Consider the following 26,983-nt stretch of genomic DNA (forward strand, 5'->3'; position numbering starts at 1 on the left):
ACAGGTCAGGGCTGGGCTAGCGGAAGATCCACTTCCAAGCTCATTCAGGTGGCCGCTGACAGGCCTCAGCTCCTCCCTGGCCTCTGATCAGAGCCCTACCTAGTTCCTTGCCACATGAGCCCATCTGTGAGGCAGCCCAAAGATGGCAACCAGCTTCCATAGGCGTCAGCAGGAGAGAGTACGCAAAACGCCAAAATCTTTTCTAATCTAATCTTGGAAGTGACATTCGATCAACTGTGCTGCTACTCTCTTCACTAAAATTGAATCACACTTTCTACAGCCATGTTCCCAACGGCCATTCTTCACAACAGCCAAAACGTGGAAGGAACTCAAATGTCCATCAACAGGTGAATGTATAAACAAAAGGTGGTACAGACATACAATGGAGTATTATCCAGCCTTAATTAAAAGGAAGCAAATTCTGACACACGCTATAGCATGACTCTTACGGACATTTTGCTAGGAAAACTAAACCGGTCACAAAATGACAAATACTGTATGCTTCCGCTCATAGGAGTTATCTAGAGTAGTCAACTGCAGGGACACAAAAAGTTGAATGGCAGTTGTCAGGGGCTGGAGTGGAGAACAGGGAGTTGTCTGTGGGTACAGTGTCTCAGTTTTACAAGATAGTAAAGTTCTGGAGTTTGGTTGCACAACAGTGCGAATACACAACACCTTTGGACTATACACTTACAAATGTTAAGGTGCTACATTTTATGTTACGAGTATTTTGACACAATTAAAAAAAAAAGGAAAGAAACCATGCAAGTCACAAGGTCCAGATCGCATTCAAAGGACCGCACTCTACCAGGGCATGAACCCCAGGGGGTAGGGATCACTGTAGGATGCCCGCCACAGTCAGTCATTTATCCAAAGTTGAAAAGAATCTATCCGCTCAATTAGGATTGAATCCAACATATCTAAGGCTACCTGAGTGCTGGCCACACCCAACACGTGCACGGCAGTACTGTGGACTCTCAGACGGGTTCCTAAGAAACAGAAAAGCCATATGCAAGTCTGCTCCAAAGCTATGCTTTTGGAATGATCTGATATACAGGCTACGTTTCCAATCAGTAAATCCCCAATTAAAAATCGACTCCACCGCCGAGTTCTTTGGCTAATGCCCCACCCCCCCACCACTGCCGGTGGAATAGAAAGGTACACGGTCGGGGCGCCTGGGTGGCGCAGTCGGTTAAGCGTCCGACTTCAGCCAGGTCACGATCTCGCGGTCCGTGAGTTCGAGCCCCGCGTCGGGCTCTGGGCTGATGGCTCGGAGCCTGGAGCCTGTTTCCGATTCTGTGTCTCCCTCTCTCTCTCTGCCCCTCCCCCGCTCATGCTCTGTCTCTCTCTGTCCCAGAAATAAATAAAAACGTTGATAGAAAAAAAAAAAAAGAAAGGTACACGGTCATGTTTGCGCTTTCGCGGTCCCCTCCCACTTCCAATTTCTGACAGTTTGTTGTTGGTTTCAAAGGCCAAGGATAGAGGAGGGAACTAAATCGGGATGAGCAAGACAGGGAGGAGAGGCACACACAGCTGGTGTCTCTCAAGTGGAGACACGACTTTTTTCATACCCTCATCAAGTCGGAAGAAAAGTATTTCAAGCACCGTATTTCCTGTCTTAGGGCCAGTCCTCTCCACTCCATCAAAATAAACATTATAAAATATAATTTTCTTTCCCACACCGAGTGAGAGCGAAGACACATTTTTCAAGGTCTGGAAGCCCCGCCGGAGCAGAGAGGATGTATTCTGACTAAATGAGCTCGCGTGCAGAAGGTGCTTAGCACAGTATCTGGCGCTTGGTAAGACTCGATAAATGTTCACATTATTCAGAGGACAATGGGTCAAATCCCGCGCCGTGTTAAGACCATATTTTGTCGAGTCAAGATGCCTCTGACATTCTTCAGGAAGACACTGCATGAAGCACGGTCTCTCAAAAGCCCAGTCTGAGTCAGGTTTTCCCCCAGCCCCAGAACACTGGCGTTCCTTTGTTCACGCACCGGAATTAGTAGCCAGTTCGCATTTAGAAGCCACTCGATAGAGACAAGTACACCCTCTGATACTAGAATCACACCCGGAGTGGAAAGACACTCACATCATAGTGGGAATACAGAACTGCACACCGGCCAAGGGGCCAGCAGGTCCAGATTCTTGTCCCCTGTCACTACAGGGCGCACTCCCATTGAGGGAATGACAGAACCACCCACTCTATTTAAATACCAGTAGTGATACTTATTATTTTAATAGACTGTGTACACTTGAACTCACATAACCTAAATATATATACGCTGTCAGCACAGAAGGGACAAATTAAACGCAGCTTCATAACATAACACCCGACAAAGACATCTTTTCTAGCATACACAATTTATTGAATCCACTATGTGCAAGGGCGCTGTGCAGCTAGGTAGGATCGGTGACATTTGAGGGGCAAAAAAGGCACACTTTTCTTCTTCCTGTTCTTTGGTAACTGGCAGAAGTGCCTTTCCACAATGCAAAGCACCCGGGCTCGGAGGCTGTCATGCCAAACGGCACCTGACAGCTGTCACCCGTGCCCGGATGGGACATGTTTTCGGGGAGCACATGCAAACAGAGCTTACATTCTACAGGGGTGTTGTTTGGGTAAGGGGGGCACAAAGCCGAGAGACTAACGAATGCTGCTTCAAGTTTCATATCTGCCAAGAGCTGGGCTTCGTGTGCAAGGGTCTCACCACTGACTCGCCCTCCACCTCTGTTTATAACAATGAGAGTACAAGGCAGAGAGAGAGAGAAAGGAGCTGGATTTAGAAATACAAACTTCGCCCAGCCATCACAGAGACAGTTCTTAAGGGCGAGCAAGAATCTGCTACAGCAAAATGCAGGGATAAGCACGTGGAGGGTAGGGGGATGCTGCCCAAACCCACCAGGACAAATTCCCTAATTTCCAAATTTTTGAGATAGGGGTCGTTTTGCTGAACATCTCATGGCACCACAGGTGAGTCTAGGATACATAAACACATAACGAACTACATAAGAAACAGTATTTGCAGAAAATGTTCTTCCATCCCTCCTATCTATGCTAATACCTTCACTTTGTGACCGCTGTTCCCCTATGTGGTATCTATTGCTGCCGATGGCAGAGGCCATAGGAGTTACACTGGTAAGTTTTGGTTTATAAACATCTGACTTTGTGTAAAGGCTAGAAACACCTTGCCATCCAATCAGCAGTTTAGAAATTCCCAGGGAAATGGCAAGATTAGAAACGTCTCTAAAGTTGGTATAAAACAGTGGTTCTCAGATTTAACATGTGTTGGAGTCACTTGGAGGGCTTGTTAAAACACAGACTGCTGGGTCCACTTCCCGGGTTGATTCTGCTGGTTGGGGCACAGCCCGAGCTCTGTGTTTCCACAGAGTTCCCACACGATGCTGATGCTGCTGGTCTGAGGATTATACTTTGAGAACCACTGGTGAAGAAAAAACTCAAGGAGGGAAATTTTCTGGATGAGGACAACCAGAGGCTAATGCTACCTAAGACTCACCTCCCAGAGCTGTTCTCTGCACCAATTTTGGCAAAATCTATGTTGATACACATTTTGTCTTTTCTTGTCTATGGACCCTCAGGTACACAGATTTGGATTGGTTATAATCCTTGATGTGTGACCTACCCTCACCAGTGGGCTAGGCCTGACCCATTCATTCATTCATTCATTCATTCACTCATCCATTTTTAATAATGGCCTGCACCTAATAATAATAAACATCAACCAAAATAAAAGCTAGGACTTTGAAACTGGCCTATCTGTAACTTCACAGAGCTTACTCCATCCATCTTGCCTCCCAACATATGAGCCAATCAGTTAGCCACCTTTCTCTTGCCTTTCCAGCTTATAATTGTATTAAATCTATAAACTGTGGTACACACAGCAGAATACTGAGTAACAGTCACAACAAATGAAGTCTACCGATAAGCAACAATGTAGGTGAATCACACAGCAACTTGACATTAAGTGAAAAGAGTAATGATTGCATACAGATTTGCACCAGTTTATAACATTAGAAATACATACTTCTTAGGATGCCTTAATTTGGATGTACATTTTAAAATCTTTATATATTCTTTTTTTTTTTTAATTTTTTTTTTTTTAACATTTATTTATTTCTGAGACAGAGAGAGAGACAGAGCATGAACGGGGGAGGGGCAGAGAGAGAGGGAGACACAGAATCGGAAGCAGGCTCCAGGCTCCGAGCCATCAGCCCAGAGCCTGACGCGGGGCTCGAACTCCCGGACCGCGAGATCGTGACCTGGCTGAAGTCGGACGCTTAACCGACTGCGCCACCCAGGCGCCCCTATATATTCTTTTAATCACTGAAGAAAAGAGTCAATGAGTAAAGAAAAGAACCTGGTCAGTTTTAACAGAGGATATGACCCCGCTGTGTCCTTCTGGGCTCCCTTAAAAGCTCATCTTTCCATCCCCCCAACTGTATCTCTTCAGATTCTATAAAACAGCTCCGAGAGCGAAAAAACCCTGATAGGAGCAGGCAACTCACACAAGCGGGAGCAAAGTAGTAAACAAACACACGGGGGAAAATGTTGACTTTGCTCATAATCAGAGAAATGCAAATTAAAGCATTTGGGGAGCTATCATTCTAGGACTCCTAAATTAGCAAAAATGGAAAAAACAGAACAGCAGCGAATGCCTGGGATATGAAGATAAAACTGACATGTGCAGACAATGTTAGCAACCATGTAAAGAAAAGGAAGTATTGTTTCAAACAGCTGCACATTGAGGTGTAAGCCACGGACTGTGCTCTGCAGAATTTAGCCTAAAGAAGTAATGCAATGGGAAAAAAACCAATCCAGGTGGCCCCAACTCATGCAACAACATAGAAAACCACAGTAGAGCACCCTGACCATATGCAAGGCAGCTGGGGCAAATTACAGTTTTGGAGAGAAAATGTATATGCGATACTCCAAACAGGAGAAACACAAAATACAAAATGGTAGGTGCATTAGGGTTAAAAGCATATGTACAAGGGCCACAAGGCAAAGTGTAAAAACTAACATGGCTGTTGTATTTGGAGGGGGTATGGGTGTTGTTTCTTTCTGTTCAGTGTTAACTGTGGTATATGGCGACGCAATTGTTTTTTAAAGCTTAGGAGGCTTCCTACCTTGAGAGCTTTCACAGCTTTCCTCGTCGCTGTTGTCTTGACAGTTATTTTGCCCATCGCAAATGAAGCTCTTGTCAATGCAGAGGCCATTCTTGCAGTGGTAGCGGGCGGTGGAGCAAAGCAGAGGATTGGCGGCTGTGAAGGGAGAACACAGCAGATCATCAGGGAGGCCAGTGAGTCCCTTGGAGAAGCCCCCAAACCAGGAGTGTGTCCTGCTCAGGAAGCAGTGAGCTCATCTTCCAAGATGGCGGACTCAATGACCATCCTGGGAAACTGGCCAGCCAATGAGGAAGACAGGACAACACTTACCCTGCCCTGTTCTAATAGCTCCTTCTCCCAAGTCACCAGGCGGTACCCTATAACGTACCAACACGGCCAGGAGGCAATGACTCACTCCACATGGTTAACCTCTAGGCTGGCCCGCTGCCTCTGAGGGGCCTGGGGCAAAACCCGAATCTCCTGGGAAAGTCAGAGTGAAATGGTTGGTACCATAAGACACACAGATAAGCAAAGCCAGGAGGAGATGAGTTGGGGATCCCTGAACACCTGCCACCCAGGGAGTGATGGCATGATCTGGTCCAAGAGCTGGGCTGGATTCTTCTGGTTCTGTGACTATGGACAAGCCTCTTAATCCCTCATGTATCTTTATGGCTTACCAAGGTAAACTCAGAGGTCTCAATTTCGTTACAATCCAAGAAGCCCATTAACCTTCTCGATCAGCCTGAGCAGCACCGCTGTGAGGCTCCCTGGTCTAGGCACTTTCAGAACCTCAAAAGAAATGATAGGTATTGTCCCTCCCCTCAAGGAAAAGAGTGGTACTAACTAGCCAGCGTGAGGTCTACACAAAACTACTCAACGCAGAAGCAATTCTCCACAGAAAATCAGTATTTGTACAATGCAATTTACCTGTTTCCCTGTTCCCTGCAGTGCGATTCAAACAAGGCTCATTGCTATTTTCAACAAATGAAGTAGCAAAGTAGAAATCCGTCCAATCCTAGCTCTGCCAGTTATTAGCCGTGTAATCCTGCGCAAATTACTTCACCTCTTGGAGTCTCGGTTTCTTTATCTACAGACAGGACTGGCTACATAATTTGTGGGGCCCAGTGCAAACTGAAAATGTGGGGTCGGGCTCAGTCGGTTAAATGTCTGACTCTTGATTTCAGTTCAGGTCATGATCTCACAGCCGTGAGATCAAGCCCCACATCAATTTGGGATTCTGTCCCTCCCTCTCCCTCTGCCCCTCCCTCTCGCTCTCTGGCTCAAAAAATACAAAAAACAAAAATATTAAAAAATGAAAACTCGGGGTCAACTGTTCAGAAATTAGTTAAAAATTCAAGAAGGCAGTGCAGGGGATAAAAGCAAGCATGGTGTCCTTCCAAGTGGAGTCTGGGCCCTGGCTACCTGTGCAGGAGACAGGACCGGAAGCCGGCCCTGCTTACAGCATTAATTCGCGCATCCAATGAGATGGCATGTGAGAAAACGTGCGGTGCAAAGTCTGACTCGTAGCATAACGCTCAGGGAACATTAGACACACTCCCTTAGTAATGTCTGTCTCGGTCCAGAGAGTGAGGCCCTCCCTGCACGGGCAACGCTGGTGACGATGAGGAGGGGTCATACTAGATGTGGGGTACTAAACCAAGCCCACAATTGCATCACACGTGATGGGAAGAGCACCAGGTTGGGGCGCTGGGGCCAGCACAGGGATTGCTATGGGGTCAGGGGCAAGTTAGCCGTGCTGCCCTTCAGCGGTCCTCAATTGTGGGATGGCATTTTGTTTTTAATTTTTTTAATGTTTATTCATTTTTTGGGAGAGAGACAGAGCATGAGTGGGGAGGGGGAGGGAGAGAGAGACACGCACACAGAATCCAAAGCAGGCTCCAGGCTCTGAGCTGTCAGCACAGAGCCTGATGCTGGGCTCGAACCCACGAACCGCGAGATCGTGACCTGAGCCAAAGTCGGACGCTTAACCGACTGGGCCACCCAGGTGCCCCTGCAAGATGGCATTTGTAATACATCTTTCCCACACGCTTCATTGAGCTATTGTTAAGATATACACAGATCAAGGCTGCAAGGGCTGAAGACTTCACAGGGCTTCATAAACCCGAAGGACTGAAGAGGGTTGTTTTGTTTTGTTTTGTTCTGTTTTGTTTTTCCCCAGTATCTTTAACTATTTAACTCAGAAAGCTTGACTTGAAAGGTCAGAGGAGGTAGAGGGGAGGAAGAAGCCAGGGCTCTCAGTTTTAAAGATAATGGACCAGTGTAAAGTCAAATAAAAGCAGTCTGGCCTGAAAATATTAAGTTTTAATTATTTAAATCGCTGTGGGCCACAGAGCTGTTCAACTTGATCAGAGTGAAACCAAGGTCTGATTTCAGCCAAAACCAAAATGGGGAAGCCCAAACCACAAATCACGTTTGGTTTCTGTCGAAGGCAGCCCTCCAAACCCTTCGGCAGCCCTCCGTGGTGGCCTTCAGCCTCCCTGGGACCTCGCGGGTCATGTGCCCGCAGCCGAGGCGTCAGCAGCAATCAGCTCGCTCCGACAGACAGCCTCGGGAAGGCGCTGTAATCACTCCAAGATGGGGCTCTGCCCACGTACGTGAAGGCTCTGGTAGGGGAGTCTGTGCTGAGTCAACCTTGCTGATGGTGCCGGCATCCACTCACTTTCCGTCAGCCTTACACCCCTGCAACCCTGCAAACTTTCCCATGGCAAAGAAGGCATCTATCTGTACGTGCGTGTGTGCACATGTATGCGCACAGACACATTACATACACATGCGTGTTAGGCGTACATACAGATCACACGTATCTTCAAGATGAACAAAGACTGACTATCCCTTAAGACACAGCTCTGAGAAAGAATCCAGACTGACAACCAAGTCACAGACTGGGTTTAACCCATGCAGCCAAAAGGACTATCAGTCAGGCTCACACAGGCAGATGTCAGGCAGATGTCTCACAACCCAAAAGGAAGAAGACGAACAACTCAGTATGAAAATGGGCGAAACGACCGGGAAGTTCCCACAAGAGGAATGGCAAATGGTCAATAACAACTTGAAAAAACGTTGACTGTCATCGGTAATAAAGCTCCGCCTTAACCACAGCACACTTGCCAAACTTATGGTCTTAAAATATCAGGTTGTTGGCAAGGATGTGGAGGGAGAGAAGGTCTCAGGGACCACCATTGGGAGCGCAAATTGGTGGATCCACCTTGGAGACCAATTTAGTCGCAGCCCGTAAAAAGGTGCACATGCCCCACAGCCCAGTGATTTCGCTTACTGCACACTCCAGGAGAATCCTGAACAAAACAAAAATGTTTACGGAAGCACCGCGTGTAAAATAAGAAAATTAGAAATGACCCAAATGCTCACCCATGGGAAAACAGGTACAACGTGCTACAGTGTTATAAGAGAATTCCGCAGCAGGAGGAGGCTAACGTTTTCTGTAAAGGGCCAGTTAACAAATATTTAAGGCTTTGCTAACCATTCTGCCTTTGTGTCTGCTAGAACCTCAACTTTGGCATTGTAATGCAAAGCAGCCATGGAAAATTCATACACAAAAGGGCATGGCTGTGTTCCAATAAAATTTTATTTATAAAAACAGGTGGGACGGGGTGCCTGGGTAGCTCAGTCGGTTGAGCATCCGACCCTTGATTTCGGCTCAGGTCATGATCTCATGGTTCACCAGTTTGAGCCTCACATCGGGCTCTGTGCTGACAGCATGGAGCCTGCTTGGGAGTCTCTCTCTCTGCCTCTCTCTCTCTCTGCTCCTCCCTGCTCCCTCGTGAGCTCTCTCTCTCAAAAGATAAATAAAATTAAAAAATAAAAAACAAACAAACAGGTGGTAGAGCATATTTGGCCTAGGGGCCATAGTTTGCCAACCCCTGATGAAGAGTAGTAAAAATTCAATCAACAACAACAACAACAACAAAAAAAAAAAAAAAGAAAGAAAGAAAGAAAGAAAGAGAAATCAAAGAACCAGAGTCAAGATGGATAAATTTCACACATATGACAGTGAGGGAGAAAAGTAAGTTCAGGACAGTAGATGCCTCTGGAGAGAAGGGAGAAGGACAGAATCCAGGAACAAGTACATACTGCAAACTTCTAATGATGCCTGGTAACCTTTTATTTCAAAAACCTGAAGCAAATAAGTCAAAACAGAAATAATAGGATTTTTTTAAGTGAGACATAACTGACATACAATATTATGCTAGTTTCAGGTATACAAAATAATGATTTGATATTTGCATGCGTTGTGAAATGACCACCACAATAAGTCTAGTTAACATACATTGCCATACACACTTATGAATTTTTTTTCTTGCGATGAGAACTTTTAAGATCTACTTGGGGCGCCCGGGTGGCTCAGTCGGTTAAGCGTCCGACTTCGGCTCAGGTCATGATCTCACGGTTCGTGAGTTCGGGCCCTGCATCCGGCTCTGTCTGACAGCTCAGGGCCTGGAACCTGCTTCTGATTCTCCCTCCCCTCAGCTCCTCCCCTGCTCACACTCTGTCTCTCTCTCAAAAATAAATAAAGATTAAAAAAAAAATTAAAAAAAAAAGATCTCTCTCAGCAGCTTCCAAGTACACTGTATTATTAACTATAGTATTAACTACTGTATAGTATAGTAACTATAGTATAGTATTAACTATACTATACTATAGTATAGTATTAACTATACTATACTATAGTATAGTATAGTATTAACTACTGTATTATTAACTATAGTTAACCTAGTTATACCATTATAGGATTAATAATATGACAGATTATTATTAACTACAGTTAACATAGTTATAATAATATGGTAACAACAATAGATAATGGGATTTTTAATTTTTTTTTTCAACGTTTATTTATTTTTGGGACAGAGAGAGACAGAGCATGAACGGGGGAGGGGCAGAGAGAGAGGGAGACACAGAATCGGAAACAGGCTCCAGGCTCTGAGCCATCAGCCCAGAGCCTGACGCGGGGCTCGAACTCACGGACCGCGAGATCGTGACCTGGCTGAAGTCGGACGCTTAACCGACTGCGCCACCCAGGCGCCCCAATAATGGGATTTTTAAAACACGGCGTTGGGGACACAGGTGTTCATTTAATCTCAATTTTCCTTTTCAGTATGTTTGAAAGATTTCACGAAAACATGTTAAGTGTCTAATCTGGCAGAAATGTCCCAGGGATCATTCGCTGTCCTTTTCCTTCACTCTTCCGTCACGAAATTCTCTCTGGCCCACAAACACCTGTTTTAGTATCTTTCGCGCTTAGGTGCCCAGCTGCTCAGAAGACACAGGTACGTGCTGGCAAAAAGCCATACCTGGGGTACCTCCTCATTGGCGGCTCCTCAGAAAACAGTGTATCCTCCCCACCACCCAATGTCAGGGCAGAGAAACAGAGGCAGAGGAAGCCCACGGAACATTCCCCTAAGCCAGCGGCAAGCCAGAGAAAAAAGCCTTTGAACCATCAAGACACACGCTGCGATGTCCGTGTCCTTCAAATGCCAGGAGCTTCCTCGCAAAAGGGCCCTCAAGCCTTCACCTCCCTCAGGGTCTATGGATTCTCCATTTATGTGAATTCCAACAAGGTCTGGGTTCCCATTCCCAAAGGCACAGCGAATGAGAAGGGAGAGGGGCTGCTGACTGCCGCTCTACAGACAAACTGCCAGCAAGAAATAAAAGCAGACGTCGATGGCAGGAGACAGAAAAGCTATAAAAAGCTGCCTTAAGAATTCCAAAAGCAGAGCAGCCTAAGATAGTTTCAAAAGAGACCAGAAAGTTCCAAAAGGAGCCAAAGGCAACCCTATATTATAGCCTGGTCTAAAAATTAACGTTTCTAAGAATGGCCCTGCACTGTCACCAACGAAGGTAAACACCGATTACGCCAGGATGCAACGCATCTCAGAGAGATCCCTGGCAACCAGGGTCCTCAAAAGTATAAAGACGTTCAGTTATTAGTCAGACTCACTTAACCAGAGGAGCAAATCTCCCCTAAGACCCCAGACAGCTCGAGTTTCACGGTATCTCTTCCAGGGCCTCCGCAGCTACCTACCAGGCTCAGCCAAAGCTCGGGGTGAGTGTACATGGGACTGCGGTGGACCAGCCCCGCAGGCTCTGGGTGGGCAGGAAAGAGTCCTACGGGTCCCTGTGGTCCCGTAGAGCCTTCCGCGGGACCCTGAAACAGTAACTGCTCAATGCACAGCTCATCAGCCGAGCGGGAAATACTCTGTTCTTTAGGATGTTACGTCTCAGTATTTTCTAGCAATATTTAATGTGCTCCAAATGTATGTTTTCTTTGTCCTTGGTCAGGTTTACCAGTCACCAGAAAATGTATTACTTTACTTAGGTAACTAGAAAGAGGAACACTATCTCAGCAAGGATGGAAAAAATGGTCTGGAGAGTCGATTTCAAAAACTCAACAGCAGACTCAAAAACTCCTCAGTTATTATTATCAGCACAACAAACAGGGATCTCAGGATGTTTCCCAGCCCACAATAGTCAGGAAAGAGAACTTGTCTTTCCCTGCCAGAGAGAGAGAGAGAGAGACAGAGAGAGAGAGAGAGAGAGAGAGAGAGGAATGAGTTAAGGTTAAGCTCAGTGGTTAATTAAACTGGCAGCGTTTACTTCAACCACATCTGAAGGAGAAGGACCCGAGGCCCACTGCGGTTGCCCAAAAGCAACTGACCGGCTTCGAGACAGGAAATGAAGCAATCCGTCTCTAGCAGGATGTAGGAAATGTCGCCTTTAATCCATTTAAAGTCTGTGAAGTCAGCCCCTCTTCTACCTCAAAGGGTTCTTCATAAAGCACGTCAATGAGAAACCCCTCATCACCAGCGCCCTCACTTCCCATCTGTTTCCCATCCTGTGGCGGTTTCTCTTCCCCTCTTCACCAGGCATCCCAACCTCATGGCCCCCAGGGAAATCTTGTCTTTCCAGCCCCATTTCTCTGGAAACCAGGCAGCTGGGGGAGATGGAACTGCCCTGGGACTTCCTCTGTTCCAGGATGCAGGGCGCCTGGCCCCAAGCCTCTGTGCAAATCATCTGTCCCATTAACAAGCACTACCCTTTTTGTGGCCTGGAAAACGCTTGCCGCCGACCTTCAAAGAGGCAGCCCGTGTGCGGCCAGCTGCGAGTTCCTGCCTTCCTCTCCAAGTCTGCTCTGCAAGGCCTCTCCCGCAGTCCTCTGCCCACCAAGCCACTGGGGCCCATGCACAGCCATGTTCTGCAGCTAGAACCTCTTCCGAGTCTGCAGGAGGGCAAGAGGTCATTATGCAGGAGGGCCAGAGGCAGGAGGCCAAGAGTCCTTAATTCCACTTGCCTCTTTTTCAGTCTCTAAGGACTCAGAGGATTTGAATTTCCAAAACCCCTCTAGAGTCCACCAGGTGCCAGTGGCAGAATTTGCTGAGGTAGTTTGTCTCCTCCTCCCTAGAAACGCTTCCCAGACGTGCCTAGCTCCTAACACCCAATTTCACTGCCCCGACCACTGCCTTTGCGTGGATGGCTCCCCAGACCTTTCCTCCTGCACTAAACCTCCTTCCTGACGCCCTGTGGACACTTCTGCCTGAACATCCCCTCTCCTCAAACTCTGCGTGTCTGAAATGGACGACCTCCCCCCGCCCCCTTCCTGCGATTCCACTCCTATTAAAGGACCACCATGTCCCAGTTCCTCAGGCTCCAGCCACGTCTGACCTTCTCCCTCTCCGCACCTTGCATGCACTTGGCTCAATACCCACTGCTCCTGACTGGGTATAAAATACAACCCCCAATTCTTAACTTTTCTTGATCTGCCCCAGCCTACCAGGCCAAGCATACACTTTGCTGTTATGGTTAGAACTGAGTGTGAAGTCCACCTGGGTTCATATTTCAGCTTTCCCACTCACTAGTACATCATGCTGGGAAAATCATCTGACTTCTCTCAGCCTCATTTTCCTCATCTGTAAAATGGGGGATAAAAATACTGCCATTATTGGGGCACCTGGGAGGCTTGGTCGGTTAAGCATCTGACTCTTGATCTCAGCTCAGGTCTTCGTATCAAGGTTGTGAGTTCAAGCCTCACGTTTGGCTGGAACCTACTTACAAAGCAAATTGTGCCTATATAATAAGATTTTGTTATAATTGAGATAATACATGCAAATAACTGAGACTAGCATGTGGCCCGCAGAGGCATTCAATAGATGCTTGTTATAATTAACATTATGCACGTTACACATAACTACACCTACCAATATAGTGGTTAAGAGTTTGGATCCTGGATTTATCCTGTGTGGGTTGAGATACTGACTGTACCACTTATTGGGTGACCTTGGGCAAGCTATTCAACTTCTCTGTAACTGTCTCCTTGTCTATAAAAAGGGAGTAATATTACCAACCTAAAATGAGATTAGACACATTAAAGCACATAGAAATGTGCCACATGCATGTAAGTGTTCAGCAACTGTCAACCAAGTGGCTTCTATGTCCTGTAGTTTGCATGCCTCCCAGCCTCTGCCTGGGTTCTAAGCCTGAAACCGTAGTGCTAACTTTTTAATGGTATTCATTCTCCTAGGTCCGCGTCCTTCAACAGCTCCCACTGATGAGCCCAGAGAGAAATAACCTTCCCATCACAGCTTCCCACAGCACTCCCAACTGCCAACCCCATGTTCTAATCATCTGGATGTGAGCATTACTGTCTCCCTTGCTCGAGTACGATCTCAACAATGCCAGGGTCCTGTATGTGACCCAGGTCTATATCCTTTGCGGCATCATGCACAGGTCTAGCATAGAAATTGTGGAAAGAAGAGAATCTGAAAGAAGGCAGGAGCTGGGGGCTAATGAACAATGTGTGGCCTAAATATGCCCTGTGGGTATACATCTGAGACTGCAGAAGAGGTTCAAGACATCCATATGTTAGGAATATATCCTGACTGCCTGTCTTCCTTCTTTAACCCTTTGTTTGATTAGTTAGTTGCTTGGCCCATTTGTCAACAGACATTTATGACTGACTACTTCCTTCAAATAAAGCACTCCACTAGGCGCAGGGGATAAAAGAAATCCCAGTCTGTGTTCTTCCAGAGCTGACATTCTAGTGGGGAGACAGGAAAGGCAATAGGCAATGAAGATAAAGCATGACGAGTGTGATTCGTTCCACATATATTTACTCGTGCTAAGGCCGAGCCCGACTGCATGCCTGGCACTGGGGACACAGCTGTGAACCTACCAATATACCATCTCAGGAGGTCACAAGCAGGGAAGACAGAACATGAACACAAGGTGGCATTGAGAAGAGTGAAGCAGAGAAGAAAACAGAATGGAAGACTGGCGAGGAAGGGGGTTAAGTTTTAATAGGGTGCTCAAGGCAGGTCTCTCTTTTTAGGTGGCGTTTGTTCGGAGGAGGCCCAGGACGGTATGTGAACACACAGGAGAATGACCCGGCCCAGCCCTGGCAAACCAGGGATGGTTCCGTAAGGAAGCAGGTCACACAGGAAGGAGTCTTTAAGGAAACCTTGATGAGGGGGCTTTGGAGCAATGGGCGAAAGGGTCCTCCTGCTGCCCATCTGATGCGGGCCCAACTCCTTGAGGCCACTGCCACTGGCGGAGGAGTGAAGAAGAAATATAGACTCGAATCTGGCTGACGTGACCAGAGCTTTGGGAACATGCCAGCACCTAGGGGCTCTGTGAACAAAAACCACAGAGACACTGGCGAAACCATTTGGCTGCTTGGGGGGACAGGCAAGAACTTGTCAGCAGTGGAAGAAACACAGTCTGGGACCTGGTGGTGTTTCTGGGCACAAGTACAGTGAAACCAATAGCATAAGGTCCTTAGCGTGAATCAGTGTTCCATGTGGTCACCCAGGCAACTCTGCCATCTCGGTTCTGGGCAGGAGTCTCTGTCTTCACTGAATGGGACCCAGGTCAGGGCCATGTGGCCAGCCGAGCTCCAGCCAAGAATGTCTGCGCACAGGGAAGAAGGAGAGGTCTGAACACAGCCAAGGGAGAAAGGACAAAAGGCAAGAGAGTAAAATCTCAGCATTGCGAGTCGCTAAGAGGAAATCCTGGTTCTTGCTTATCCTCACTCCTGAGTCAAATGAATGCAAAAAGTGGGAAAACACATCTGTAAAAACAAAGTTCTTTAAAATTACAATTCTCCAGGGGTGCCTGGGTGGCTCAGTCGGTTAAGCGTCTCACTTTGGCTCAGGTCGTGATCTCAAGATTCGTGAGTTTGAGCCCCGTGTTGGGCTCTGTGCTGACAGCTCAGAGCCTGGAGCCTGCTTTGGATTCTGTGTCTCCTTCTCTCTCTGCCCCTCCCCCACTCGTGCTCTGTTTCTCTCTCTCTCAAAACTAAATAAACATTAAAAAAATTTATGATTCTTTAGTTATCGATGCAAAGTCAAGACATAATCCAATGAAACCAATGTACAAATGTAGAGACTGGCATAATGAATCCCCATGTTCCAATCATCTGGCTTTAAAAATTATCAACTCACTGACAGTTTCGTTTCAACCCTACCCACATCCACTACCCCTCATGAGATTTCATCTTTATATATTTCTAATTATTATTATACTTATTTTTACTATATTTAATATGCTATTAGATATTATATATGTATACATATAGATACATCTTTATATATAAGTATTTTTTAAAATAATAAACAGATTATCATTCTCACACTTCATTTTTTGTTTTCATTCTCACACTTCAAAAAACTAACAGGATTGCCTTAACACCATTAAATATACAACCACAATTCATTTTCCCAGTTACCTCGATTTTGGGGGTTATTTTTTTTCCAAATGTTTATTCATTTAATTGGAGAGACACCAACAGAGAGCAAGCAGGGGAGGGACAGAGAGAGGGAGAGAGAGGATCTCAAGCAGGCTCCACGCTGTCAGAGCTGAGCCCAACGCGGGGCTTGATCTCACGAACCGTGAGATCACGACCTGAGCCAAAATCAAGAGCCAGGGGCTTAACTGACTGAGTCACCCAGGTGCCCCCACTTTTTTTTTTTTTGTACAGTTGGCTTGTTGGAGTCAGGATTGAAATGAGATCTGTATGTTGCATTTGACTGATCTGTCACTCATTCTCCCCTTCAGTCTGTAGATTCCCTCTTCTTCTAATTTTTCTTAGAATTTATTAATGGATGCAATGGAGTCCTGAAGAATCTCCCATATTCTGGGTCTGGCTGCATGTCTCCCCATGGAGTCGCTAACATGTTCCCCTGTCCCTGAATTTCCTGTAAACAAATGGCTAGTGTTACAGACATCACGTTGTGTCTCCCAGAGTTCACATGTTAAAACCCTAACCCCTAATAAACGGGATGGTCTTGGAGTTGGAGCCTTTGGTAGGAGATTAGGGTAAGATGAGGTCATGAAGGTGGCACTCTCAGGATGGGATCAGGGCCGTTATGAGATGAGGGGCCAAGGGATTTCTCTATGTGTGAAAGAAGAAAGTTTACTTTCTCTTCTGCCTTCCTCACCAGGGAAGGCCAAGTGAGGACATCAATAAGAGGAGGGCCCACACCAAGAACCCAGCCACGATGGTAGCCTGGATCTTGGACTTCCAGGACTATGAGAAATAAGTTTAAGTCACCCAGTCCATGGCCTTCTGTTACTACAGCACAAATTGACTATGGCAGATTCACAGGCTCAATCAATCAGGCTCAGGTTGGAAGTTTTGGCAGAAAGGCCTCACAGTGATGATGTGTGTTCCTGTTGGGTCATATCAGAAGGCAAATAACATCTGGTTGTCTCTTTCCTTGTGATCCTAAGACTGATTTGCGGGAGGTTCCAATTCCAGGTCGGATGCGGTAATCACACCCGCCCCGTCTCTGCCACTGCGTGCAGCTGCAATAAAAACCTAGCCAAATACATGGTACAGCTATTTTTAGATTCTGGAAAGTAAACTGGAGTAGACCAACTGGGGAAGAAGAACAAAATTCAATCTATCACTGAAACAGTGGTGAACTTACTATTCCCTCATTCCCCCGGCACAGTCCCAGGAAAACTACAAAGTATCGGAAAGACAGTGGTGGGCAGGGAGGAACTTGGAAAAGCAACCCTATAAAGTTATTTATGAACTTCTAGGCTGTCCCCAGTCTGCACAAGCATGGATCTGGTCCTAATCAGCACACCCAAGACTTTGAGAACCAAACTCACCGACTATTGCCCACGTCTCAGACAGACCACACAGGAGGTGCCCATGCACGACACATCCAAACAGCAGTGCAAAAACAGTTTGAAAACTATGACAACGGCAGCCCACAGAGGGGCTGTTAGGAATCTGTGGCCTGACCCAACAGGGTCATTTGCTTACTAAAACAAAAATATAAGCATTCTCTGCAGGACTGACACAAAACCCAGAAGGTCGTACATAGCCAACAAAATATCTAGAATATAATCCAAAATTAACTTACCTTGTGAAAACAATCAGGAAAATCTCAATTCTCATGGGAAAAGATAATCAACAGACATCGACGCCAAGATAAGACAGATGTTGGAATTATGTGACAAAGGCTTCAGAGCAGCTCTTACAGAAAGACTCTAACAAGCAATCACATACACTCTTGAAACAAATAGAAAATAGAAAGTCTCAGCAAAGAACCCAGAAGGTATAAAGAAGGACCAAAAAGAAACTTTAGAACTGAAAAATACAGTGACGAAGAAACAAACACACCGTGTGGGCTCAGACTAGAGATGACAGAAGAGAAAGTAAACTTGACAAAAGACTAACAGACATGATCTAACCTGAACAATGAAAGGAAAAAGGTTGACTAGAAACTGAACAGAGCCTCAGGGACCTGTGGGATGATCACAAAAGATCCAAAGTTGTTATCAGAATCCCATAAGGAGAAGGTACAGTACTTGAAAATGATTTGAAGAAAGAATGCCTGAAAATGTAGTGAGTATAGCAAAAGACAAAGGCTTGCACATTCAAACAGAACCCTATGCAGAATATACTCAAAGAAATCCACATAGCCACACACACACACACACACACACACACACACACACACACACACACACTATAATCTAGCTGCTGAAGCTAGGCTGGGAGAAAAAAAAAAAAATCTTCAAAGCAGCCAGAAAAATGATGCATTTTCTACGGGGAAACAATTTGAATGGCTGCAAATTTGTCATCGGAAGCCACAGAAGCCAGAGGAAGTGGCACGACATTTTTTAAAGTGCTTAAAAACAGAGCTGTCAACCCAGAATTCTATATGCAGTAAAAATATCCTTCAGGAGTGAAGGTGAAATCGAGACATGGTCAGATGCAGGAAAACTAAGAGAATGTGTTGCCAGCAGACCTGCTTTAAAAGAATTGCTGAAGGAAGTGCTTCAGACAGAAGGGAAACGGTACCAGAGGAGACCAGGAACATCAGGAATGAAGAAAGAACAACCAAAATGGCAAATCTCTGGGTAAATTTAATAACAGATTGCTCATTCCCTCTGAAGTTCTTTAAAATGCATCTGAGAGTCTAAAGCAAAAATTAAAACACGGCCTTTTAGGGTTTCGGATGTTCTGTTGCTGTACCGACGACCAGAACATAAAGAGATATACAGAGTGACAGGGTTTCTACGTTCTACTTGAGGTGGCACAGTATCGATTCAGGTCTGTCTGCGAAAAGACTGACAGCTGGTTTCAAGGGTTTTTAGCTTGATCCATGCCTTATAAAGCTCCCCATCAATTTTTTATTTCATGGTTTCAGGAACCATTGAAGGTGCACGTCTTCATCAGGGTTACAAAACAGACACTCTAATTTTTTTTCCCATTATAGTTCATTAAAAAAAACAAAAACCTTTCCTATGTTGGCTATTTAATTACTGAGAAGTACAATGCATCTAGAAAAAGGAGGCTAAATGCTTGATTCTCTTCTTTTATTTACTAGTTATAAAAACAGTGAATTAGAACCATTATTTTTAGATGGTAGATATGCCGGAGGAAAATGCTGGCTTAATCCCCAATGATCTAATTTGGGATGGATAGAATTAACTCATTTAGACAATTAAAGACCAATATCCAAACATTTAAATCATACAAGGTCTTTAATATGGCAGGGAGTATGCAGAATGGCACAGTCATTTAGAATGTACGTACTAGAACGTATCACACTTGCTTTTTATTGCCATTCAATTATTCTCTCGTATGTATACATGGGTGTATATAAATAAATTATATACATAAATACAGACATATATATACATGCACGTAAATTCCCCATGGACAGTAGGAAGAAGCTAAGATCAAGTTGAAACTCTAAAGAACTTAATGAAAATACAACAAGTATGTCCTTGGACGTCCTAAGCCAAAGGTGAAATGCTAGTAAATACGGTCTTCCTCTTAACAGCTCATAGTTTTAAGTCACTATGGGTTTTCAAAATAAATTACTCCTTGCCAGCCACCACACTAAGCACTTTTCAGATACAACCTGGTCTAATTGTCACAACAATGCAGGAAGCAGGCTCTTAGCACTCCCCTTTAATGAGATGAGGAAACCACCGTGCAACATTACGTAGCACAGCCAACCCATGCCTAATGAGGGCGGATCAGAAACCTGGAGCCAGACTTTCCAGCTCCAGAGTCATTTCACTCAATCAGGCTGCTACCCTGTTAATGACCTGTATCCCCCTGCTACGGTGGGTTTCTGCTACTCGACTAATCATTCAACAATCTAGCCGCTATGTCACATTTTTGCCATTTGAGATCCAGAAGATGAAAAAAGGCAACAGGAGAAGGCACACGGGAGAATTATATACTTCCTGCGTCCTCACTGGGAGGGGGTGTCAATGACTAGGCCCTGGGAAGGCATGAATGGTCACCCCCTCTTCCAGGGCTTAAAACAGAACCAACAGGGTAAAGGGAAGTCAGTTTCCCAAAACAATCACTGAAGTCATTAAAACCCGTGTTTTGAAATAAATTCGTAACATATATAACAATTACATTCATAGCAACGACAATCCTCATGAATAACATATATGTGTACATATACACACATACATTGACATACAGAGAGAGAAAGAGGGAAGGAGAAAGAGAGGGGCAAAAAGAGAGAGGGAGGAAGAGAGAGGGAGGAAGGACTGGCACAAGAAAGCCCACATATTAAGTGTCATTCTGGGCAAATCTCATTTTCCACTTTATATTTTCTGTATTTTGCAAGTTCCAAAGCTACTTGCTGGGAGAGCCGGCACAGTATGAAAGGTGGGGAAGAGATGCCTGAAGGTCACTGAAGCTGCTACGTGAAATGGTTCTGGACACAGAGACTCTGGCCAGGAAGGGAATGCGTGCGTCCAGGCCATGGAGTATGAAGTTCAACACCAGGACTGCTAAGAGGCAAGGTGGGGCAGAGAGCACGAGAAGGGGTGTGTGTCTGTCTGTGTGGTGATACCTTGGAATGTCATACAGCAAGGAAAAGGAATCAAGGCAGTCACAAGACAAGGAGAACTTTAGCTTTCTACAGTATTTGGTATATACATACACATACATATATATATATATATATATATATACATATACATAGCAACATACATATACATATATGTATATACATGTATGTGTATATATATATTCTTTTAATTTTTTTAACATTTATTTTTCAGAGACAGAGAGAGAAACAGAGAGACAGAGCATGAGCAGGGGAGACGCAGGGAAAGAGAGAGGGAGACACAGAATCTGAAGCAGGCTCCAGGCTCTGAGCTGTCAGCACAGATCCCAATGCAGGGTTTGAACCCATAAGCTGCAAGATCATAACCTGAGCCGAAGTCAGATGCCTAACTGACTGAGCCACCCAGGCGCCCCTCAAAAATATATTCTTATGACATATACATATACACCTTTTTAAAAATAACTCAAACTAGGAAGGAGAGCAGGCACATGAACACGGGGTGCTGAGTGCAAGAGTAAGTCAGCTGAGGATCTGAAGGAGCAGGGAATCAGCTCTGCCATTTATTACCTGTAAGATGCTAGACGAGTTCACGGATGTCCCTATGCTTGGGATTCCTCACTTGTTAATGAGGATCACACGCCTGCACCTGCAGAGCTATTGTACTGAAGTATGTCCGAGACCCAAGTGTTTAGTAGAGACCCCAATAAATGGCAGCTGAGTATTCACGTGTTTGCGCAAGAAAGAAGCGGTAAGGAACAGGATGTGGGGGACGGCAGAAGGCACCTGGGCCTATGGGAGTGAGGAGCACGGAGAAGAGTGGCCCTGATGGAGGCCCCGGCCCACGAGAAGGAACGAGGCACGGCGACAGGGGTCCTCCCGGCACTTACTACAGTTCTCCTCATCACTGCCGTCGGGACAGTCCTCGAAGCCATTGCACTGGAAGCGGCCAATGATGCAGTGGATGCCGCTGGCACAAGGGAAGAACGTCGGGCCGCATTTCGACTTGGCCTTGGCTACAGGAGGAAACACAAGACAAACAGCAGGTCATCAGGAGGTGAAGATTTCTGGCCACCGCACACCCATCCCACCACCTCTGAGTGCACAAAGGGGTCCTTCCCCGTGTACCTTGAAGTCCCCAAAGGTTTCTTACCACCACCACCCACCTCCGGTGCCCAGCCAGATCGGCGGCCCGCACGCACCACCCTTGCGTAAGGGGGAGGCCAATCCTGCTGTGTTTACACAGCACCTACACCAACAGGGCTCAATCAGCACGTGCTGAACAAAGCAATGAATGGGTAAGCAGATGGGGTGATAGACTGAGCCTGCTCTTAAGGTGCTAAGGAAGCATTCAAAATTCATTTCCTGTCAGAGTAATTGTCTACACTGATTAAATGCTTCCCATACTAGACAGCGTGGCCAGGGCTACACACGGATGATGTCATTTAATCCCCCCGGCCAGCACCCAACGAACGGCATGGTGTGCAGAAGAGAATTAACGCCACGGGCCTAAGACGGCTACCCTTGAGTAAGGCTTGCTGGCTTGCAAGGCTGCCCTTGCTCGGCTGGTGTCTGCGAACTGGGGTTTGGGGAGGGTTCCCACCATTCTCTCCGGTAAGAACGGCTCACTGTGCCTGAACTATTGATGCAGACAGTGCAGTTTATGCCAAACACCTGCTTTTCTTCTGGGAGTCTGGGATTTTGGTGCACGCTGGGCAGATGGTGCCTGCGAAACCAGCCCCTAGAAAAATCCCCAGGCACTGAGTCTGTAATGAGCTCCCCCAGTGGAAAACATTACACACGTGTTGTCACAACTGGTTGCTGGGGAGCTAAGTGCACCCTGTGTGACTCCACAGGGAGAGAACTGGAGGTCTGAACTTGGATTCCCCTGGACTTCACTCCACGTGCTTCTTCCCTTTGCTAGTTTTGCTAGGTATCCTTCCACCATAATAAATCATACGACTATACGCTGAGCTCACTGAATCCTCCTAGCAAATCACTGAGCCCGGGGGCGATCTCGGGGACCGCACACAAAGATGGGGATGGTTCTTATCCCCATTTCAGAGGCGTGCTTTGGGTGGTGAAGTGACCGACTCAAGGCCACACAGCTAGAAAATCTGACCCTGCGGTGAGCACCCCGGCACTCAGATTCCAGAAGCCAAGCTCTCAACCAACTCAACCGTGTTACCTCTCTGCCAGTCTGTCACTTCTCACAACAGAGGCCAGACTCCTGCTCAGAGAAATTCTTCTTCCACTCCTGCTGTACAAACAGTTTTAACGGAAGCTGCTGTAACTCACGCTTGATGGAGTGGCCTGCTAACCAAACAGCCCTGTGGGGTAATGTACTTTCCCGTTAATGGTGCCGGCTGCTCTGGCTTGCGATTACCAGGTGTAAGATCGAATCTATTGCCACATCCCAGGTAGCTGGCTCCGACTAGCATCCCTCTCATCTCCTGCCTTAGAGGCAGGAGCTAGGGTCCTCAGGAAGGAAGGGCCATTTCTTGGGAACAAACAGCCAGTAAATTACCTTCCCATTCCTGCCATCAGTAACATGCCAACTTTGGCGGCACGATCCACAATCAACAGGGTTTTAAGGCCTGGGACGTGCCTAGGTTTTAAAAACCCACATTGCTTTGTTTCAACTAGGAACTTCTGCAATGGTGCTGGTGTGCTCTTCAAAAGCACAAACTTGGGAGACAGCGTCCTGGGTTTGAATAGTGGCTCTACTGTCTTGTGAACTGGGGCAAGTTTCTTCATATTACTGAGCCTCAGCTGCCTCACCAGTAAGTTGGAGGTAACATCTACCTCACAGGGCTCTAGGAAGGATTCGATGAGATAATCTATGTAAAATGCTTAGCACAGACCATGGTATAGTAGGTGCTCAATTAATGGTAATGCTTACGCTATTCACCATCTTTACTTATAGAATTTTAAAACTACTTGGGCTGCTAATTTTATTCTGATTGCCAAAGGTAAAAAAGCTCATTATGGAAGATCTCTATGAACTGGTATGAAATGATCTCCAGGATACACTGTTAAGTGGGGGAGAAAGCAGACTGCAAAAGAGTTATCTACAGTATTTTAAAATCTCTACAGCAAAAGAAAGGGACATAAGAAAATGTACCTGGAATGGTTCATCTGTGCATACAAGACACGGGAAGGACACAGCAGAAACTGGAGAGACTGCTTACCCACGAGGGGTGGGTGGGAAAGGGTTGGAATGAGGCAGCCAAAACGAGAAGGGTCACATTTCTTGGAGTCTGTACAGCTCTGACTCTTAGAACCCTATCTCAGGTGCCTGGGTGGCTCAGTTGGTTAAGCGTCTGACTCTTGATTTTGGCTCAGGTCATGATCTCACGGCTCATGAGATCAGACCCAGCACTGGGCTCTGTGCTGACAGCGTGGAACCTGCTTGGGATTCTCTGTCTGCCTCTCTCTCTCTCTCTCTGCCCCTCCCCTGCTCTCTCTTTCAAAAATAAATAAATAAACACTTAAAAAGAACCCTAACACTTCACATAGCCAAAGGGTAAACAATGAAAATCATCCACGTGTGCATGCGTGGAGAGGCTCAAAATGGAACAGAAACAGCAAAGTGAACGCATCTGGACTGTAGGTGAGTAAGCCCACCGACCTGAAGGGTGTGGGGAAGAGCAGAACCCACCTAACTCGGGAAACTGTTACTTGGACTGCGTTCTACGAGGCTAAAGAAAAAGAGAATTGCACACAAATACGGCACTCTGCTTTTATTTGTCGCCGGGGTATGGGTTAGCCGTTCTGAAACTACCTTTGTATGTACTCGGATTGAACAAATGAGTAAATATACCGCAGATAGTAACAGCGAGGTTCCTCACTCTCCGAGGAAGAAGTTAAAAATAAGAAAGTGGAAAGGCTAAATGATCCCCGAGGCTTTGGACTAGAGGAGGAGGCATCAGTATGAACTCAAGGTTTGTAAAGACAGACAGAGAGAGAGAGAGACAGACACACAGACAAGAGAGAGAAAGAGAAATCATGATCTGTGTGTGTGCATGAGTTAGTATACATACAGACATTTATTTCCTAGTTCCGTCGGCCAAGAAAGACTAGAAGCTATACACAAAGGAGCACGCCCGCACCAGATCCTGATTTCTAAATACCATTATCCAATAAAGGGAACCAGGGATCCTTGGAGAAGCATTTGATTCCAGCAGGAAATTCAAGATGAACGTGGAGGGTCTTGTGTTGTCAGAAAGTCAAGAAGCACTCAAAACATGACGGGCACATGTCAGAAGGACACAGGGGTCACCCCGAAGGAGCTGCCCAATGGCCAAAGCTACAACACTTTGAGCAACAAAACGATGACAGTACTGGACTGTAATCCAGAGAACACAATAAATATCTGTGAGTCTGTACCAGTATCGTACATCATTGGATAAATAAGTAAAGGGGGAAGAAGGGAAGTTTTTCCTTATAGAAGATTTCCAACTATTACACTGGAGGATGTAGGAAGCAAAAAGTCACCATTTAGCAAACACCCCAGTAACAACCGTTCCAGGCAAGACCCAGCAATGGATGCCCACATTAAGAGTCTCAGCCGGCCTTCCTCTAGTCACCCTTTGAGGGATCAGTGGAAGAAAGGCTGTTTATAGGGTTTGACATCTGAGAGATGCTTCCTTGTAAACCTCCATTCGCAACATCACTGCCCTCCCAGCATCTTAAAAAAGCCTAAAGCCCCTATCACAGCATCAGGCAGCTCTGGAGACATCTGTAATTCACATGCACCCACTCTCCCTGCCCGGCTACACGGGCCTCCTCGCTCCAGCGGGAGCTGCCGCACTCAGTCCCACCCCAGGGGGGGGGGACCCTGCCTCTCCTGCTACCTGCACTGCCAGGGTCGTGTGGCCCTCCATTCATTTAGGTGTCTTGAACCACTCTACCGTCTACCCAGAAACTCTGACTCCCACCCTCAGTCTCTCTAGCCCTCACTCTGCTTCTCTTTCTTTTCCCTCCTAGGAAAGGACGTCGGCGGCTCTGTGCTGTGCTGTGCGAATGATGAACACATGGTCGTTCAAATACTTTCATTCACCACTTTGACAGAGCTACACTACACGGCACCGACACCGGGTGATAAATACTTGCCAACTACACAAACAGGCCTGTAAAAGAGAGACTGGGATTGGGTAATGACCCCCAACTGGCTGAATGTTTACCACGGGCTAAGCAGGATGCTCTACGTTTTACGAATCTCCCCTCATTTACTCCTCACAGAAACCCATTTCACAGATAGGAAAACTGAGGTCCGGAAGTGAGGGAGCTTGCCACTGCTAATAAGCAGAGTCAAGGCTCAAACCTTCCTCTTGACTCGTCTGCTCTTCTGCCTCTTCAGATATTTCTAAGCCCCAGTCCAGCTCCAAAGGACCAGACTTTATGAGACAAAGAAAAAGAATATGAATAATTATAAATGAATTAGCTATCGTTCAATTAACCAGCTCTTTGGCCCTGCCCCTGAACCCTTTTCAAGGATTAGTAATGAGACCTGCTGCCTTGTCAGCGATGCTCAGTCGCGGTCTCTGTCAGAGGGAGCCCGTCCTGTTATGATTTACGTCTGCGCCATCGGGCGCCTGCTAAGGCAACTGGCGAGGCGGATCACAGGCGGCCGGCCAAGCGCCTGGCTGAGCCTCAGAGAGAAGCCAGCCGCTGACAGCAGCTGTCGGCTGCTCCCTGCTTGCACAACCCACTTGGCGGGCTGGGGGGGGCTGCTGGACCAAGTCTGCATTGTCCTCCCCCAGCCCCCATTTCCACGACAGGGAGATTTCAGCATGAAACTCGGCAGCCCCGGGCAGAAGATGGAAGCCTGACTGTGTCTCAAATCGCCCTGACAAAGGGGGACAGGGGGACTCCACGCCACCGAATACCTGAATTCACGATTTTTTGAGTACCTGCCCCATGAACTTTGCAAGGTGGCAGCTTTCACCAGCAGAAGGACAAGAAACTGGGGCTCTCCTGGGGGCTGGTTAATTTCCTGATCTGTGTCCCCTCCCTCCTTACAGCCAGGTTGTCACAGTTCTGATTTTCACAGGTCAGGAAAATAAAACATAAAAAAGTAATTTTTTTTTTTTTTTTAAGGGAGATAGGCATGGGCAAAAGACTGAAATGGTTGCCAACTTGTTAAGTTTACCAGCAAGGACATAAACAAACCCGCAATAATCCCTACTCACTACGGTCTTAAGCAAAAACTGCTTTCGCCTCCCACATGCAGGACAGACCAGTATTGGGGGATTACGTCAGAACTAGAGGGGAACCAGGAGACATTTGGTGTGGTCAGGCTGTGCGGCCCTCACAGCAAAGACCTGACCTTTCTATGCACAACATCTGGAGCACGGCAGGTGGTTCACACAGCTTGCTCAGTAACGAATTCTCCCTTTCAACAGGGGAGAAAACGGAGGCCTGAGGATAGGCGATTGGAGACGCGCCCAAAGTCACACAGCTATTTAGGATCTGACTGGCCTAGAATC

At 46.4% G+C, this 26,983-nt stretch overlaps 1 protein-coding gene across 3 annotated transcripts in view; it reads right to left on the reverse strand.

Annotated features, from left to right (window-relative positions):
• LDLRAD3 (low density lipoprotein receptor class A domain containing 3) overlaps positions 1–26,983 on the reverse strand; it is a 195,547-nt gene that overhangs the window by 109,479 nt on the left and 59,085 nt on the right. For 2 of the 3 annotated variants that reach the window (XM_040495438.1, XM_040495439.1), the window contains 2 exons: positions 21,383–21,508; positions 5,146–5,280 (listed from right to left, as the gene is read on the reverse strand). In XM_040495438.1, coding sequence (XP_040351372.1) covers positions 5,146–5,280; positions 21,383–21,508 — 261 coding nt within the window. Of the gene's footprint in view, positions 1–5,145; positions 5,281–21,382; positions 21,509–21,694; positions 21,949–26,983 lie in introns of those variants that run through there. The other variant, XM_040495437.1, reaches the window with a different exon arrangement.

This window comes from Herpailurus yagouaroundi, unplaced genomic scaffold, assembly GCF_014898765.1.
Source record: "Herpailurus yagouaroundi ecotype Mexico unplaced genomic scaffold, PumYag 187, whole genome shotgun sequence".
Classification (NCBI taxonomy): Eukaryota; Metazoa; Chordata; class Mammalia; order Carnivora; family Felidae; genus Herpailurus; species Herpailurus yagouaroundi.